The sequence below is a fragment of the Monodelphis domestica genome, chromosome 1 (genome assembly GCF_027887165.1).
Source record: "Monodelphis domestica isolate mMonDom1 chromosome 1, mMonDom1.pri, whole genome shotgun sequence".
Taxonomy (NCBI): Eukaryota; Metazoa; Chordata; class Mammalia; order Didelphimorphia; family Didelphidae; genus Monodelphis; species Monodelphis domestica.
Genome location: NC_077227.1, coordinates 126,200,048 through 126,218,919, shown reverse-complemented (window position 1 = coordinate 126,218,919; position 18,872 = coordinate 126,200,048). Strand labels below are relative to the sequence as shown.

The 18,872-nt window shown below is 42.8% G+C and overlaps 2 protein-coding genes across 11 annotated transcripts in view; both read left to right on the top strand.

Annotated features, from left to right (window-relative positions):
* The first annotated feature begins 185 nt into the window (after positions 1-185).
* On the top strand, positions 186-7,024 carry GDPGP1 (GDP-D-glucose phosphorylase 1). 5 transcript variants are annotated; one of them, XM_007479316.3, is made up of 6 exons: positions 186-1,136; positions 1,455-1,575; positions 1,804-1,943; positions 2,581-2,669; positions 3,942-5,157; positions 6,888-7,024. In XM_007479316.3, exons 4-6 carry the CDS (start codon positions 2,630-2,632, stop codon positions 6,934-6,936), a joined length of 1,305 nt encoding a protein of 434 aa, XP_007479378.2. In that variant the 5' UTR covers positions 186-1,136; positions 1,455-1,575; positions 1,804-1,943; positions 2,581-2,629; the 3' UTR covers positions 6,937-7,024. The 5 variants fall into 5 exon arrangements, with proteins under 5 accessions (XP_007479378.2, XP_056662291.1, XP_007479379.2 ...); XM_056806313.1 differs by having other exon boundaries at positions 2,581-2,674; XM_007479317.3 differs by lacking the exon at positions 2,581-2,669.
* The window catches only part of LOC100014932 (guanosine-3',5'-bis(diphosphate) 3'-pyrophosphohydrolase MESH1), a 37,341-nt gene continuing 24,685 nt past the window's right edge, over positions 6,217-18,872 (top strand). For all 6 annotated transcript variants that reach the window (XM_056806256.1, XM_056806263.1, XM_056806260.1 and 3 more), the window contains exons 1-13: positions 6,217-6,352; positions 6,888-7,149; positions 8,164-8,204; positions 9,882-10,000; positions 11,545-11,675; positions 11,941-12,097; positions 12,290-12,433; positions 13,188-13,273; positions 13,631-13,862; positions 14,195-14,379; positions 14,947-15,147; positions 17,037-17,229; positions 18,086-18,265. In XM_056806256.1, the coding sequence (XP_056662234.1) occupies positions 6,253-6,352; positions 6,888-7,149; positions 8,164-8,204; positions 9,882-10,000; positions 11,545-11,675; positions 11,941-12,097; positions 12,290-12,433; positions 13,188-13,273; positions 13,631-13,862; positions 14,195-14,379; positions 14,947-15,147; positions 17,037-17,229; positions 18,086-18,265 (2,031 nt within the window). In that variant the 5' untranslated portion in view covers positions 6,217-6,252. The remainder of the gene's footprint in view (positions 6,353-6,887; positions 7,150-8,163; positions 8,205-9,881; positions 10,001-11,544; positions 11,676-11,940; positions 12,098-12,289; positions 12,434-13,187; positions 13,274-13,630; positions 13,863-14,194; positions 14,380-14,946; positions 15,148-17,036; positions 17,230-18,085; positions 18,266-18,872) is intronic.

The following is an 18,872-nucleotide window of genomic DNA, read 5'->3' as shown; positions in this document are numbered from 1 at the left end:
TGCCGATAGGCTCCGCCTCTTTCTTAAAGGGCCCGAGGGCCAGTTCTTAATTCCCAGGGCGAAATCCTAGGAGAGCGTTACCAAAATCAGGCGTGTGGCGAGTTTAGCCAAGGGGTGTTAAGAGAGTTTGAGCCGGAGTCATGGGACCTGTGTTGCTGCTGCACCTTAGAAGACAGCTCTTCATTCCCACGCCTAAAAGAGAGAGAAGCAACGGGATGTTGTGGAGAAAACGCGAATTTTGAACGAACAGGTCTCTGGGGCTCAGTTTTCTCGCCAGGTGATAGTGGGCCTGAACCCAGGACATCATTTCCCACAATACATAGGGACGAAAGACCCTAGCTCATTGGGAGAGAGTCTCTGAACTACATCTCCCAGAGGGCTGTGCATGAGACTGGAAAGATCGTGTAATTTTATTGGTAGTGCTTACACCATTTGAAGCGGGAGGTTTTTTTAACTACTACTGCTTTTCTAGGGAACCCCACGGTTAAACAAAGGAGTGGGCCAGTTTCTTCACTCCGACTCCTGGAAACTCTCCAAATGATGTGACTATTCCTGGTCCACTTCCTAAAGCGCAAGTAAACTCTTGTCGCCTCCCTAACTCAAAAACAGAGGCTCCCTATCACCTCCAGGAGCAAATACACAAAAAAGTTCTGTTTGGCGTTCAAAACCCTTCTTTATCTATCTCCGTCCTACCTCTTCACTGTTCTTACTCCAAAATCCCCAACACGTATTCTTCGATCCAGTGACACTGGCTGTTCAACGAACAAGACATTACATCTCTTGAGTAGAGAGTTTTCTCTGGCTGTAGCCCATGCCTGGAAGGCTCTCTCCTCCACTCCTATTACTGACCTCTCTTGGCTTCCTTTAAGCCCTAACTAAAAACCTATCTTCTACAGGTAGCCTTCTCAAGCCCTCTTCATTCTCTCTCTTATTTCCCCCTCTCTCCGACCCCATTTATCCTGTATGTAGCTTTTTAAAAAATCTTTGTCAGCTTGTCTCTATAGATTGTGAGCCCATTTAGACAGCAGGGGCTAAATTTTGCTTCATTTTGTCTCTCCAGTGCTTATCGCAGGTCCTGGCTCATAGCAGGCGCATAATTCATATTTATTGACTGACCTTGAGATTCCAGAGCCTAGGTGAGAGGCGTCATCAGCTCATTTTCTTTCTTCAGTATACATGCTGCAGAAGCAAGTACAGCCCACTTTCTTCAAAGACCCTCTGCAAGGGGCAGAAGAGTAACACCCTTATTTAACCCCTGGGACCTCGAGATTATGGAGTAACTGTGTTCTTCTGGTCTCTTCTAGTGAGATTACTGGGGAATTAAAGGAGAAATTAATTAATTTCCTAGAAGAGTGGTAGCCAAGATGGGCGCGGAGAATATTTCTCAATTTGATCCCCTAATTTGTATTTATGTTGCTTAATGTCTGACTGTAATGTTGGTATGTATGTATTAGATGTATGTGCGTGTGTGGCTTCTACGGACTAGCAAGAGAGCGTTTACCTGAAATGAAGGTTTGAGCCAGGAGCTGAGAAATCAATCACCCCTAAAACTGCATCATTTCAGGAGGATCGAAGGTCTGTGTAAAATGAGGATAATGGACAAGATAATTTCTCCAGAGTCCCTTCCAGCCCTGAATCCTGGGATTCTAAGACCTGACAGAATTGGGGTGGGGAGAAGAATCCGGGGTGGAAGGGGGAGGGGAAAATTGTCTCTGCCTCTTAAAACGGGGCGGGGCATAATTAGCATGCCCCGCCCACCAGCTCCTCAAGAAGGATGTGGGTGATCTTTTCTCTACCTCATAGTTGCTCCTGGCCTTTAAAAGGGACGCATGCGCATTCGTGACCGCCGAAGCGTTCAGGAAGTCGGACTGCCAGCTTCCTCTCCCCGGTTCCAGGAAAAGGCACCTGTGCTACCTAGGACAGCTTTGGAGGGAAAAGCCAAGGTGAGGAATGGAGGGGAGCGAGGGAAGAGAGGCGGTGCACTTACTTTCTGGAGGAAAGCAGAAGGGGAAGGGAGAAAAATATAGTTGACAGTTATTTGGAAGCCTCTGTGCTGGGAAGATTGAAATCTCTGGAACCTCAGTAGTAGGAGGGGAGTCCGAGGGAAGGGTGGTACGCAGGAAATTTTCATTTGATAGTCTTCAACCCACAAGTAGATTTCTCCCTCCTCTAAACTCCCTTGCCTCCCCACTCTCTTTTTTCCCGACATCTTTAACGGAATTTATCTGGTGTTGCGGATGTTTGTGGAAGGAGTTTTATTTGGAGTCAAAAAGGGGAGGGGGGAGGAAATAAGCATTTATATAGCGCCTACTATGAGCCAAGCACCAACTTGAACAAATACAAATCACTGTTTGGTCCTTATGACAGCCCCACAAGGTAGGGTGCCACGATTATCCCCATTTTACAATTGAGGAAACTGAAGCAAACGAGGTTAAGGGAAGTCGAATTTGAATGCAGGTCTTCCTGACTCTGGGCCCAGCACGAACCACTCCTGGGTTTACGCCCTAATTCCACCACTTACTGGCTTTATGACTTTTACTCTATGTCACTAAACTTCAGATTCTTCTTTGGTAAAATTAGGACACCAGTCCTGGCTACCTCATGGGACTGTTATGAAGTTCAAGCAAATATGCATGTGCTCTTTGAAAACTTAATTCATCATCTACATGGTAAGGTAAAAATATGTGAATGTTAATTTCTGTAAATGTCTTTAAATGTTTTATATTCCCTACTACACTGTAAAAGCAAGGACAAGTTTTTTTTCTTTGAAGGACAATGGCCATCACTTATTTCCTCATTGTATCTCAAATTTGCATATTGGAGTGGGTCAATAAATATTTGATGAATTGATGAATCAATTATTTGGCATCCAACCATGGCCTTGTCCTCTCCACTGCTTTCTAGACACACAGGACTCATTGCTAACTTGTTTAGGAAGAAGACAACTTTCCAAAGTTTCAACTAATTGATTTGAACTAACGGAAGATGACTAAGAGCCAGCTATCAGGAGACATATATAAGTTTAATGAAGCATTTTCCCCTTCCTCTTTCTATTTCCTGATTCACTAGAAAGACATGGCACTACTAGTGAGAATTTCAGAGGGATTGGTTCAATGGCAGATGAAAAAGATGTTATGAGACAAACTTTATAATCCTTATCAAGTTTTCCTTTGTTAAGTTTGGCCTTGCATACATTTTGAGGGATTATAATTATAATTGTGATTATAATTATAATTTGTGTAATTAGAATCTGCACCCCAGGACTCTGAATCCCAGGGTCCCACTTTCATTTTGAAGTTATAGCCTTACATTTTGGAGATGAAAGTTTGTGTGTGATCCCACCTTATCCCCCCACCCCCAAAGTGGCTGGGAAAATTTCTCTTTACTTAGGCTTTTACTTTTGTCTTTTTATTTCTTCTACTTTGAATGATTATTAATAAATCTTATTAAATAAACTTGGAGTTATGATATTAAATTTAGTCTTACAACATATTATGGGGCATATATGTACAGTTATATATAGAGGCGGCAGGAGTGGGAAAAGCTGTTTTTAGGAAAGTAGATGTTAAAAAATATTTTCCCAGAACTTTAAAAGTTATTTTTGGGAGCAGCTAGGTGGCTCAGTGGCTAGAGCCAGGCCTAGAGAGGAGAGGTCCTGGACTCAATTCTGGCCTCAGATACTAACTTGCTCGGTGATCCTGGACAAGTCACTTAATCCCATACTGCCCAGCCCTTAATACTCTTATGCCTAGGAACCAATACACATTATTAATTCTAAGATAGAAGGTAAGAGGTTGTGTTTTTTTTTAAGTTATTTTTAAAGGCAATTAAAAAAACAAATCAAGGAATCAAAAAAAAATTTTTTTAAGTTCAGTTTAAAGTCCTTAGAAATTTAGTATATCATACTTTGTGTTCCTTCACTACTTGTTATTGTGTTCCAGGTGACCTGGAGGAAACCCTGCCTGGTAGAACTTGGGATTTGTACCATTATCATATGGCTGTACCACAGAATATAAATGAAACTTCACATTTACCACCTCTGAGCAATGGCTGTGATGAACAGTCAAGACTCTCCGTTGGGCTGGGAGTATTAGATTTTGTATATCGCCAGGAGGAGCTGAGAGTGAAAGGGATACAATGGCAGACTAGTGAATCTGGTGAACTGTGTCCCCCTTTGCTGTCTCGTTTTGATTGTGCCCTCCAGTCATCCTGGAAACAACGGATGGAACAAGGATTGTTTCGTTACTGCCTTGGGGACCTGCAGACCCAAATCCTACCTGGCCCTCTGGGTTTTGTGGCTCAACTGAATGTGGAGCGAGGTGTACAGAGAAGACCCCCCCAGAACATCCAGAGTGTGAGGCAGGCATTTGACCCTCAGCAGTTCCATTTCAATAAGATCCAACCAGGAGAAATCCTCTTCCACCTGTGCAGAGATCCAGGCTTTCCAATGGCTCTCCAGTGCACTGAGGTCCTGGTAATTATCAATGTCAGTCCCTTGGAATGGGGACATGTGCTTTTTGTGCCAGAGCCCACCCAAGGGCTACCACAGATCCTCATGCCAGGCCCATTACAATTTGGTATAGAGGCTGTCATGCTTAGCACTCACCCAGGCTTCCGTGTGGGTTTCAACAGCCTGGGTGGCTTGGCTTCTGTCAACCACTTACATCTGCATGGGTACTATCTAGCCCACAAACTGCCAGTAGAGATAGCTCCAAGCCAGCCACTAGATCCCAGTGGTCATATCCACTTACTAGAAGGACTCCCAGCTCCTGGCTTCCTATTTTACATTGATGAGCCAGGACCAAAGTTGGAGGCATTGGTAGGCAGAGTCTGTCAAGTCACCAATTACCTGGCTGACCAGGAGATTGCACATAACTTATTTGTGACCCGAGGGGCCCCGCCTGGAAACCCACCATCCTCATTGACCTATTCTGGTATCCGGGTCATCCTTTGGGCCCGGAAGTCCAGATTTGGAGTTAAGGAAGGGGAGGCTTTCAATGTGGCACTGTGTGAACTGGCAGGGCACCTTCCTGTTAAAACTTCCCAGGATTTCCACAGTTTGACTGAAACTTCAGCTGTGAATCTCATTCAGCAATCTCTCCTGCCTCCATCTCAGTTTTTACAACTTCAAGAAGCTCTGGTGTCCCTCCTGAAATAGTAGGTGTTTCCCCAGAGTGATATTTATTTTCTAATTTATTATGCCTTAAATTTAGAGGGTTTCTCTTCCAAGTCATGACTATTCAAAAAACTTTCAGTGGCCCCCTATTGTTTGTAGAGGGTAGTACAAGCTCCCTAGAGGTCTAGCATTCAAAGCCCTTCCACATTCTTACTATTAATTGTCTTCATGCCTTCTACATGTCAGCCAAACTGAACTACTAGCTTGCTGTTCTTAAGCTAAGCGTTCCCAAACTCACATTTCCACCCATTCTCTTAATGCCTGCAATACCCTTCCCATTAATGGCCACTTGTCTTTGCTTTCCTGCATCTTAGGTGCTGTTTCCTCCATGAAACCTTTCCTGACCCATCTCCCATCCCCATTTTATGGACTCTCCTCACTATTATTTTGTATTCTTATTTTTGATTATAAGTTCCTAGAGGGCAGAGACCAGCTATTTTTACAGTACCCTGCACCTGTAGATGCTTAATAAATGTTTCCTGAATTTTGTTGCAGTAATATGTCTATAATATGTATGTATATATATATATATATGCATATGTACACATACACACACATTTTAAGTGGTCTCTAACCAGAGAGAGGAGGAATCATTCTGTCCAATATACCCTCAAAGCAATTTCCACATTTGGGACTGCTTTCCAACTGATTTTCTGGAGATTTAGGCAGAGAGAAGTTAAGCAAAAGGTCCAATATTAAGGATCTCCGAAAGGGTCTGGAGCCCAGATCTTCCCTCCTGCAGCTCCGTAGGACCAAGTAATTGACAAGGAGCCGCCTCCCAGGCCTTCCCGCCAAAGTTCGTTAAGCAGCCAGGGCCGCGAGTGCCCAGATGATTCATACAATGAGCCGCTTCAGGACTTTCGCGACGTTCTGGAGTTTGGCTCCCTAGAAACTATAAATTCTAGCGTGCATTGTAGGCAGTTCGGAAGGAAGACTGGGTTCGCGAGGCAGTAGCTTCAGGCCCCTTTGTTGTCGCGACGGCCCAGAAGTTGAGGTCTCTTTCTGCCCCGCCTAAGATGGCCGCGGCGAAGCCCAGGGTGGGTGTGGCTGCGGGGAAGAGGCCCCGCCCCTCCAGAATGCTTCTCCAAGGCGTGTCCATGGCGACGGCAGCGGTGGCGGCGGCGGCGGCGCTGCGAGCCTGTGGAGGCGCCGCCGCCGCCGGGGTCTCAGTGCTAGGTGAGAGCCCCGGGAGGGGAGCGGGCTCCCCTCCCGATCGGCAGGGTCAGCCTGTCCCCTTGGGCGAGGTGGTCGACCCCCGTAGACGGAGAAAAATACTAGTGGAGCGCTGGGCGAGGGGAGGGGCTGAGTACTCGGCCAGGCCGCTTCTAGGCTCTAGGGGGCGCAGCAGCTGTGCCGGGACCGCCCCCCACCGAGGCTCTGGTGATTAACTTTGTTTCAGCTCTTCCTATTAAAAATTGTCCAACCCTTCCTCGCTTCCCCTGCCCTGGTCGGCCGCGGGGAGGCGCCCCACTGTCTCCGCTCCCTTTATCCCAGCACTTTTGGTCCCTAGCTCCCTGGCATAGAGGGAGCGCGCAGCAATGGTTCTATCCTTCAGTTTGCAAGCAGGCGTCCCTCTATACATACCTGTCTACCTGAATCTATACTGTGTCCCTCTATTGCATATAGAGAAAGTAAGCCATGGGACAGCTGGAGACAAGCGTCAGAGCCAGGGCAGTCCTTACTAACCCCTTGCCTGGGTATTTTGCCTCAGCTGCAGAATCTACAAAAAATATGGAGACTACTGTCAGCAAAACCAGTGAATCAGAGGAAGACTATGGCGAGGAAGAGGAGTCAGAGGAGGAAAGTGTTAAAAAGGCTACAGACCCCTCTAATGCTTCGCAACAGAGCAGCACAGAGGCAGTTGGGAATGGGGTCCCCGCTTCCACTGTCAAGAAGTCTCCGAAGAAAGTAGCAGCTCCCTCTGAGCCAGAGGACTCGGATATTGGGAGGAAAAGGAGACGTCGGAAACGAAAGTAATTAATAGTTCCCCACAATCTCTTTGTACTTTCTAGGCTTCTGGGAATTTCAGTGGTAAGGTGACTTGAAATCAGCTATTTATCCCTTACCCCCTCTTGGGAAGGAACAGGGAAGACAGAAACCTAACTGACTTAATTTTATTATCTTTGCTTTCAGGAGAAAAATTGCTTGGATGTTACAATATAATAACCATTTATTTTGTGCCCAGCACTGAAATACTCCAGGAGGTTCATTGGCCCAGATAATACTTGATTTGGGCTTTGAAGAGTAGATAGGAATTTGAAAGACAAAGGGGAAAGGAGCATTTCTAGGCATTGGAAATTATTTGAGCAAAGGCAAATCAAAGCCTTGATTTTGAGTGGTGAGAGTAGCCCAGTTTCTCTAGAAGAGAGTTCAAGGGAGTAAAATGAAATAAAAAAAGGACATTCGAGTAATTTCAAGATTAAGGAGAACTTTAAATGCCAGGCAATGAGTACAAGCTTTTCCCAGTTCACTTTAAATGCTTATCAAATTGAACTTTTAACTTTATTTGGTCCACAATGGAGAACCTAAGGATTTTTGAGTAAATGTGTAGTGGGATCAGATCAGTGCATAAGAAAGACTATGGTGGCAGTTATGACAATTTGGAAGAGGGCGGGAAGACACATATTAAGGAGTTATTAAAATAGTCTAGGCAGATGGTGATGTGGGCCTGTCCTCAGGAAGTGATTAATGGTAGTAATGGAGAGATAGGTGACAGATGAAACTAATGATGTGGTGATGGTAGAATCAAAAGTTTAGTTAGCTAATTAGTTAAGAGCAATGGTAAAATCTGAATTTTCCTTCATTGGTATTCTGGTCTTTCTCCAGTGGCTCCATTACTGGTAAAAGAGAATGAGACAGATTTTGGTTAGATCTTCAGGTGTCCTGTTTGGAGACCTACATCTACCCACTCAGCTACTCCAGGATTCAATTTTCCCATCTATCTGGTTTTAAAATTTCACTTGATTTCCCACCTTCCTCCATTGCAGGCTCCTGACTATCAACCTGACCAATTGCAAGTATGAAAGTGGTAAGAACTTTTCCTTTTTTCTAAAAGAAAGCTTTCCCAGTGTACATGTTGCTACTATAAATACCCATCAGACTTTCAAAAAGACATGGTCTGTTAGCAATGAACTTCCTTTTGTGGAACACAGTTAAGCTTAGAAGGCAGGTTTCTACTAGGTTATATTAGATAACATCAGCATTGGTTTATAACCTTGATCTCTTGGTATGCTTCAGCTTTCAAGGTCTACTGAACCATTCAACAAACTTAAAGCAACTAAGTATAAAATACTGAGCTATTTACTGGGAAAAAACCAAGACACAGTCTTTGTCTTATAAGGAGTTAAATTAAGGGTTTATTTAAATATGTGAGAATTCTAAGTTAATATTGTGGTAATTGATGAAAAAATATTATAGCCCAAGTCAAAATGACTTTTAGTAACTTATTTACAAAGAGGTGAAAAGAGTGAAAGTAGTGAAATACAAAAAGGAGGGTAGAGAAGATGTCTAGCCTATCATACCAAGTATTGCTCCGATGCTTGGCTCAACCCAGCAGGGAAGACCAGGTGTTCTACCCACTTGGCTTCCTCCAAACAGGGAAGGCCTCTGCAAAACTAATCTCCCTCCAAAAGCCAGGAAAGGAAGACCAGCTACTCACTCACCCAAGAAACAGTCTAAGAGCCAAGGTCCCAAGTCAAAGCTGAGGTCCAAGTCCAAAGTCCCAGATCAAGATCCTCCAAGCCGGAGACCACTCTTAACTGAAACCTTTCAGGACTTTTTATAGTCACTTCTTGTCCCTTCCCCTCTTCACAGGGGCCAATCACAGCTTCCAAACTGCCTAGCACTGCCCGGGGTGGGGGGGCAGTGTCTGTGGGATCCACTTCTCACCCTCTGAAGGTGTCAACTCTTATCAAAGGATTCACAAGTTTCTGGTTGATTAGGTTAAAAGGGTGGAGCTTTTCAAGTAAGTGACTTGTGAATTCTCTTACTTGATGCTAACAAAGTGTTAAATGGAGGTTAAGTATGAGTTAATAATGGGGTAAGGAGATTTATTAAAAATAGACAAAGAGAATAAAGAATTCCCTTTCACTGTCTTTAAAAGTGTAGGAGAAGAGAGAAATATACAAGCAATTAAAATACAGAATATAAATTTAAAAGGGAAATACAAAAAGAGAGGGGTCATAGTTCATAGGAGGGAAAGGTCATCTCTAACTAAAACCATGGAAAACTTCGTTGAAGATAATAGAGTTTGACTTGAGCTTCAGTAAGCTCAGGATTTCATCAGATGGGTTGGGAGGTCAGAGAAACTGTTGGTATAATAGAGATCTGCAAAATTTTTCAGGTAGAAAGAAGTCATTGTATCTTAGGGACAACTCTGGAGAATTAAGGCCTAATTCACTGACTGGGGTAAGCCAGAGATGACTAAAGTCAAGCCAGGTTTTTAGTTTCTGTGCTGCAGACAGATCTTGCAAGTGAAAGGTTCTGGTAGAATAACTGGCATAGGAGTATCATGTGTTAAAATAGATTTGAAAGTATGAAATACTCTTCCTCTCATCCTAGGTTAGATAATCTGTTCCTCGTCCATAGCAAGTATTCTTATTCTTCAACATACTGAGATTTGGGCAGTGGCCACAGTCTCTTCTTTCTGTTCTCACATGGCATGTACCTTGAAGGTCAGGTGTAAGGACTTTTTTTGCCTTTTCAGTTCGACGAGCAGCCCAGCTCTGTGGCCTGAAGGAGGTGGGGGAAGATGAGGAATGGACGGTTTATTGGACTGACTGTTCTGTCTCACTGGAGCGTGTTATGGACATGAAGAGGTTTCAGGTATTAGCTCCTTGCAAAGAGTCCCTAGGGGAAGAGGATGGAGGGCCCATTAGAGTACCTATCCCCATAGGATAACTGGGAAACCATTTTTCTTCCTTTGTTCATTGCCTCAAAGAGTAGAGTTTTTCGAGGGCAGCTGGGTGGCTCAGTGGATTGAGAGTCAGGCCTAGAGATGGGAGGTCCTAGGTTCAAATCTGACCTCAGACACTTCCTAGCTGTGTGACCCTGGGCAAGTCACTTGACCCCCATTGCCTAGCCCTTACCACTCTTCTGCCTTGGAGCCAATACACAGTATTGACTCCAAGACGGAAGGTAAGGGTTTAAAATAAAAAAAAAAATAGAGTTTTTCAAGGAAGACCTCTTCCAGAAACTTGTGGGAAATGAATCTTTGTTCATCAGCGATTCTGTGTATCATAATGAGGTTTGGAGAAAGAGAGAGAGAAGAGATAGAGAGATGGATGAAACATTAGGCACATACTAGGAACCATGAAATATCAATAAAGCATTTTGTTAACTTTAAAATATTATATAAATTCTAGCTATTCTTTTTATTATTAAAGCCATCTTTACCTCTAAATCCAAGGATCTGTTTCATTTGCTTCATTGTTTATTTTAGGACCAGTATGTTGGAAGGTGACTAGAGATACTAGAGTAATATATGTAAAGGGATTGTAATGGATCTAGGCCCCTTCACCAGACATTCCCTAATCTTGTCCTATGCTCTAGGCAGCATGGGTTCTTCTTTTATTTATTAATCTTTATTTTATTCCAATAACAAATTTACTCATAAGTTTTCCAAAGTTACATGATTCATATTGTCTCCTATCCCTCTTTCCTCCCCCCTCCTGGAGCTGACAAGCAATTCTACTGGGTTATACATGTATTATCCCTCAAAATATATTTCCATATTCATTTTTGTAAGAAAATAATCTTATAAAAGCAAAACCTCAAATCATATACCCAGATAAACAGGAGATAAGTCATATGTTTTCATCTGCATTTCTATTCCAGTAGTTCTGGGAGTGAATAGCATTCTTTTACATAAGTCCCTCAGAATTGTCCTGGATTGCTATTAGTAGCAAAGTCTATTACATTTAATCATCTCACAATATTCCAGTTACAGTGTATAATGTTCTCCCAGTTCTGCTTATTTCACTCTGCATCGGTTCATGTAGATCTTTGCAGTTCTTTCTGAAATCGTCCTGTTCTTTGTAGTACAATTTTATTCTATTGCCATCATATACCCACAATTTGTTCATCCATTCCTTTTCGGTTCCAATTCTTTGCCAACACAAAAAGCATAGCTATAAATATTTTTGTGTAAACAGATCCTTTATGGATTCTTCCTTTAGAAAGAAGTTTCCGAAAGAGACACCTACCTTAAAGGATATCTTCTCATAATACTCTTGAGGCACTGCTCCCTTTGCTGTACTCTCCGTATCTGTGCTCTGACCATTTTCCTTTACTGCTTCTGCTTATGTCTAAATCTGGGGAGCTAATGCCCACTTTGCTTAGATGAACCTGGCTGGCTCTGTCTTTTTCAGAAAATCAACCACTTTCCAGGAATGACAGAAATCTGTCGCAAAGATCTGCTGGCCCGGAATCTCAACCGCATGCATAAGCTCTATCCTTCCGAGTATAATATCTTCCCCCGGACCTGGTGCCTCCCTGCAGAGTGAGTGAAATTCAACGTAATGCTGATATAGACATGGTAGAATGTAGCAGTCTGTGCCCCTTTCAGACTCCTGTTGCTATATCAGAATGGCACATGAGATAAAAGTTAGGAGGGGAATTCAGCTGACCAGAGGAAAACTGACATGAGAATGGGTGTTCCAGGAGGGTCACACAGTGAATAATGGGAAATGCTCAGAAGATCCTATGGGTGAGCAGTGACCATGATGCCTTAGAAGCTTTCTGACCACTGCCACTGTGCCAAACAGCTATGGGGACTTTCAGAACCATGGACGTCAGCGGAAAACTCGTACTTATATCTGTAAGCCAGACAGTGGCTGCCAGGGACGGGGTATCTTCATCACCCGGAATCCTCGGGAGATCAAACCAGGGGAGCATATGATCTGTCAGCAGTATATATCTAAGGTGAGTATGATTTAGAATACAGAACACTAACCTCTCATAAACCCTTGATACTAGTTTTTTACAAGAAATTGAATCTGATTGCATCTTCCTAGAATCAGTGGGAGGAGACTGGTTTGGGCACCCTTTTACCCTCCACTTTCCTCAGTTCTAGTTCCTACTGCTTGTTTCCTTCATGGGGTAACTCTTTCTCAGCCTTTCCTCATCGATGGCTTCAAGTTTGATATGAGAATCTATGTCCTGATCACATCCTGTGACCCACTTCGTGTCTTCATGTATGAAGAAGGTTTAGCCCGCTTTGCTACCATGCCGTACATGGAACCCAGCATCAGCAATCTGGTATGAGGACTTAAAAGGGAGCCCTGAAGTAGAAGTATTTGTATATATACTCAGCAGTGCTCTAGTGTTTCTCCCTCCCCTTCTCAACAAGTCCTTACAACAACATTGTAAAGACAGCTAGAGAAGTTATAAAAAAATTAACTTTTAATTTTTGCCTCTTTTCAAGAAAGGACGTCAGACGGGGATATTCATAATTTGATTTGAGAATTTTTCCCAAGAGTAGTATTGGGAAATGTCATAGTTGAGAAAAATAGTTTGAGGTGAGATGGAACCATTAAAGCTTTGGGTTTTTTGTAAACCTTGACCTTCTTTTAGAATCAGTAAAAAAATTGGTTCCAAGACAGAAGAGCAGTAAGGGCTAGGCAATGGGAGTTTAGTGACTTGTCAAGGGTTACACACAGCCAGGAAGTGTCTTGAGACTAGATTTGAACCTAGGATCTAATGTCTCTAGGCCTGACTCTCTGTCTACTGAGCCACCTAGCTGCCCCCATTAAAGATAAGTTTAGTAGAATTCAGTGTCATCCTCTTGACTGAAACTTCCATTCTTCCTAGTGGAGGAAAGGGAACCATAGAACCTAAATGACAGCAGGGTCCTTTGGTGAATTTTAAAAGTCATTTGGAAACCCATGGTATATGAGTAAAGGAACTATAGCAAAAACCCAGGAAGGAGTGGAATGTAGGAAAGAGTGCAGGATAAGATTAAGAATATGCCTCCTTATGATAACCTGAGAATACAGAATTGGTCCCTTCACAGGATGATGTCTGCATGCACCTGACCAACTATGCTATCAACAAACACAATGAGAATTTTGTCCGGGATGAGACTATAGGCAGTAAGAGGTAATTCTCCTTTTATCTCCCCAACTTCCATTGTTCTCCTACCCAGCCCAGGCTAGCCCAGCCCTGCACAAGCACTGTGAAAGTCTCAGTAGTCCTGGCAATTGAGGGTCCTTTTTGGAGTCTGGTTTCTCTGTAACACTCAGGAACAGTTCTCCTATCTCAGGCTCGCTGGACCCTTGCCCTGGGTATGGCCCATTAATCTTTGTCTCCAATTCAGAAATCATACCCAGATTCCAATCTTCCCTCTAAAGAGTAATTTCCTTTGAAAACCAGAAGGGTATGGGGTTGGAGAGTGCCCTGACTATGGCAAGACCCAAGAGCCATGGGTATTAGTCCTCTGAGTACTGGGTCTCACAGGAAGCTGTCAACACTCAATACCTGGCTGAGGGACCACAGCTACGAGCCAAGAGAACTGTGGGGGGATATCGAGGACATCATCATCAAGACTGTAATCTCCGCTCATTCCGTCCTTCGACACAACTATCGAACCTGCTTTCCACAGTATTTGGGTAGTGGTACTTGTGCCTGCTTTGAGATCCTTGGCTTTGATATCTTATTGGACCACAAGCTGAAGCCCTGGCTGCTAGAGGTGAGGACGGTCCCCAGGATGCTGGAAAACCAAGATCAAGGGAGGAGTCAAATTGAGAGCTCTGTCCCTGGGTGAACCAAAGCAGTGAACCCCTGGTCCAAGATATAGTCATGATTTCTTTGTCTTGTCCTTACTAATTTGTGAAATTTCCAGTGACCTTTGTTACAACCTGTTTGTAGATTAGACAACATAGGTTTAGTCTGTTCATCTTTAGCCACTGAGAGATATCTCTGTTAATGATCTTTCAGTTATCCTTAATTTGTCAGCTGCAAATGATCACTAGCATTTTGGGGGGACTTAGGCAGGGGATAAATAATGACTCTTCCTGATAGGTAAATCACTCTCCAAGCTTCACCACAGACTCATGCCTTGACCGGGAAGTGAAGGATGCACTTCTTGGTGATGCCATGAACCTTATCAACTTACGAGGCTGTGACAAAAAGAAGGTGCTAGAAGAAGATAAACGGAGAGTTAAGGAACGACTTTTCCAATGTCATCAACAGCCACGAGAATCCCGGTATTCTGATGTTTTATGTGTACAGTTATTTATGTCTGTTAAACCATGGATTTGCTTACCCCATTGTTTTCTTTCTAAGAGTAGAAACTCCTAGCAGGCAGGCAGGCAGGCAGGCACTGGGTCTGGTTTATTTTCTTTTTTTTTTATAGTTTGGCACAATACTTAATAATTTCTGATGATAAAGATTACTAACACAGAAAACGAAGCCATGAATGATGCTGCTGCTATCCTGAAACATAAAAGTAGCAGAGCATGTGTCTTCTAGTGTAACCCTTGTTGGGGGGGGGGGATGTCAAAAGCTAAGTAGATTGGCACCATCACAATAAATAACTTCAGCTGTACCAACTGTGGATGAATTTATAATTTCACAATTAGGATTGGATCACAGAGGGGTTTTCTATTGAGGCACATTGGATTGGTTGACTTAAGTTATCTTTGAGGTGGTTCTGGACTAAAGTTTCAAATTGGCAAGTTGAAAGTTGGGGAGAAATGCCTTTCAGGCTTATACTCTGAATCAATCTCTCTCTCCCCTCTTCTCTTCTCTCCTCCTCTCCCCTTAATAAATAGGCATGATTCCTACAAGCGAGAACAATTGGAGTCATCAAATGCGGCATTGCTGGATCAGGAGAGGTATGAGAACTCCCACCTAGGTGGCTATCGGCGTATCTACCCTGGGCCAGATACTGAAAAGTATGCACCATTCTTCAAGCACAATGGCTCCCTTTTCCAGGAGACTGCTGCCTCCAAAGCCAGGGAAGAATGTGCCAGGTACATTGCCCAATTTAACTTTCATCTTAAACTTTTTCTTTTCTTCTTCCATTTTTCTGATACTTATTAACACTTGGTTCCTTTCCAATGACCCAGCATCCCTGGTCACCATTTCCAGCATCAGTTGTACTTTCATTTATACTCTTCCCAACATTCTTTCACAGTTCTCATCTCATATTGAGGAATCAGAATACTCTTTCTTGTCTTCATTGCTACTTTCAATCTCCCCGTTTCCCAATCATTCAAGCTCTCATTTGAGGTTCATTCAATCCATAATTTATCATCTAATGAAGATTCTGGTAGCTGTTATCTACCAACCCCCTTAGACATTCTCCCTCTTTCCTTAATGAGTTCAGTATCCTGCTCTATGATCTCTCTGTCCTCTTCAACTCCTGCCCCTCTTGTAGGGGATATATCCATATTGATATATCCTCAAACACCCTAATTTCCTTAATTCGCTAATTTCCCATGACTTGCTCCTCCACTTCAGCTGCATATAGAGATGGTCAGTCCTTTGATCTTGTCATCACTAATAAATGTTCACTTTCAGGTTCAGGAACTCTGAAACTCCTTTATTTGAACATAATTGTTTATTATTCCATCTTTACATCAGCCTTACACACCTAACCCTGTTCTTTGTCCTTAGTATGACCTTCAGTCCCTCAACCCCTCAGTTCTTTTCCAGGTTATTAGCTCCCTTTCCCACCTTTAAACTTTCAGTGAACCAGGTCAATGATACATACATTGCCCTCTATACAAATCCTGGTCCCCCTTATCCTTTCATTAATCAGGCCATGCCAAGCCCCAATCTTGTATTATTTCCCACTGCCTTTGCTTCTTATTCATGTGCTACTGAATAGACCTGTAGAAAATCAAGAAATTTATGACTACCAATTTGTGTTGCTCCCTGCAGCAAAGGTAATCCTTTTTATACTCCCCTAACAGCTAGGTAGTAATGTGGATAGAGCACTGGACTTGGAAGAGTTCAAACTAAGCCTCAGACACTTACTAGCTCTGTGACTCTGGGCAAGTCACTCAACTCCATTAGTCTCATTTTCCTCATCTGTAAAATAAGCTAGGGAAGGAAATGACAAACTATATCAGTATCTTTGCCAAGAAAACCCCAGATGGGGTCATCAAGAGTCAGACAGGATTAAAACAACTCAATAACATATATTCTTTTGCTTGGTAACCTCATTAGGTCCCATGAATTTAATTATCCTTATGCAAATGATTCTCTAATCTTTTACCTGGTCCTAAATTTTCCTAACCTTCAGTTTTGTTTCTCCAACTGCCTTTCAGATTTTTCAAACCATGTCTTATAGGCATCTCAAACTAAACATGTCCAAAACAGAATATCTTTCCCCTAAAATTCCTCTTCTAATATTTCCCTCTTCCTCAGACTTATAATTTTTGTGGTATCTTCAATTCATTATTCTTATTTGCTCTTGCTTTCTCCCTGTATATATCTACAGATATATAGTCAAGTCTTAGTGTTTCATCTATCACATCTCCTTTTCTCTGGCATAGCCACAACTCTGATGTAGGTTCTTATCATCTTAATCTGAACTTTTGCGATAGCTTTTTGGTTGGTCTCCTTGACTCAAGTTTTTTCATACTCTGGTCTTACCTCTACTTAGCTGCCAAAGTGATCTTCTTTAATTTTTTTTTTTCAGTTATACACTGAAACAATTTTGACGATTGTTTTCTGAAATTTTATGATTCAGGTTCAGATTCTCTTTTTCCTTCGCTTCCCCTCCCCAAGGTGTAATATAGGTTATACCACTAGCTTTTTTCCCTCCTTTTTATCAATTCCCAACAGTCTTTATAGTCCATTCTTCCCACCCCCTGTAATTGCTCTAGTACCTGAGACTGCTTTGTCCTGCCAGGCAGCAACTGGAGGAGATTCGCCTGAAGCAGGAACAGCTTGAGGCCACAGGCAACAATAACATCAAGAAGAGGAAAGAAAATAAGGATGTCAACCAGGGTGAATCAGCAGGAGAGAAGAACAGGCCCAGGGTGGGGCCCAAGAGCCTGCCCTCTCGTCTGAGCTACATGAGGTCTAGGAACCAAGAAAAGCAGGTATCATTGGCTTTAAACTGAATCACAGAATCATTTATTCTATTTTTTTTTAAACCCTTACCTTCCATCTTGGAGTCAGTACTGTGTATTGGCTCCAAGGCAGAAGAGTGGTAAGGGCTAGGCAATGGGGGTCAAGTGACTTGACCAGGGTCACACAGCTGGGAAGTATCTGAGGCCAGATTTGAACCTAGAACCTCCCATCTCTAGGCCTGGCTCTCAATCCACTGAGCTACCCAGCTGCCCCCAGAATCATTTATTCTAAGAGCTGCAAGAGACTTGAGAGGTCAACTAGTCAAAATTTCCCACTTTACATAGATGGAAACTGAGGCAAGGAGAAAAGTTAAATGATTTGCTAAGATGTCACAACAAATAAGCAGTAGAGATAGAACAAGAACTTGGGTTTGTTGGCCTTCGGATCACTGTTCTTTCCACTATACCAGGCTCCCTTTTCAGTAGTGAAATTGGGGAGCACAGGAAAATTTTTAGGAATTCTAACAGAAGGAATATATACTGTCCTATATAAAATAAGATTTAAACATCTAATTTAATCAGTATATTGAGCCTGGCCTCTGTAAGAGATTTCATCAGATATAAGAAAGCAATGAGGGAGGTACATTTAAATCAGAAGATAAACTTACTTCAAAAAAACTTATATTTTCCCATCAAGGGAAAATTTGGGTATTATATGAGTAGTATGTTATTTGGAACTTAACAGAGAAAGCAGAGCAGTTGAGTGGATAGCCAACCAACAAGGAAGATGGTATGGGAGTTGGGGAGAACAATGCAAGACCCATTAATACAAATACATTTTACTGCCAGTTTGGTGCCTTTCATTTATAACCTGTGTTTTCTGTAGCTGCCAACAGTACAGGTGGACACCATGCAACCTCAAGATATTGTGGAGGAAGAGGAGCTGGAGCGGATGAAGTCCCTTCTCCAAAGGGAAAATCTTATTCGTAGTCTGGGTATTGTAGATCAGCTTACCCGTTTGCTGCACCCTACTCAACGATCCCAGAACAAATTCCCTTCAAATCGGGTGAGAGCCCCTTCACACTATTACATAGCATGGGAAGAGGGTGCTGTAAAATGTGTCAGGGGATAATACCATCAGTTGTCTAGTTCAGAATGGAGCCTGACACAGTTGCCTATGTGAAGGCAACAGTAAAAATTGAAGCCTTACAAGCTGGGGCCTGAATGGGGGTGGGGGGGGGGTAGGGTTGGGCTTACACTGAAATACAGTCAGGGATATGCAGTGTCACAGCTCATGAGCTAGCTGGTCTGGATAATGTTTGTATTACCCTCATATTTGGAGAGGTGTGGGATATTACTACAAATACTCCTGCCACACTAAAATAAAATGTGACTGTCACATAAGTAAAGCCAAAGCCATAAATATTTAAGTCCTCTGTGGCTTCTGAATGGCTTTTTCCAGAATTTCTGGGGCTCAGAGTCAGGACTACTAAACAAAGTAGATAGGCAGCTAAAATACCACATCTTTGGGCCGGGGGTAGGAAGTGCAACAAAAAACATTTAATATTGTTTTTAAATAAATACATATAATTGCAGAAAAGTCTGCTTTTTATGGCATGTTGATATTTTGTGATTAGTCAAGTTGTATGATTTATAGCAGTGGAATCAAACTC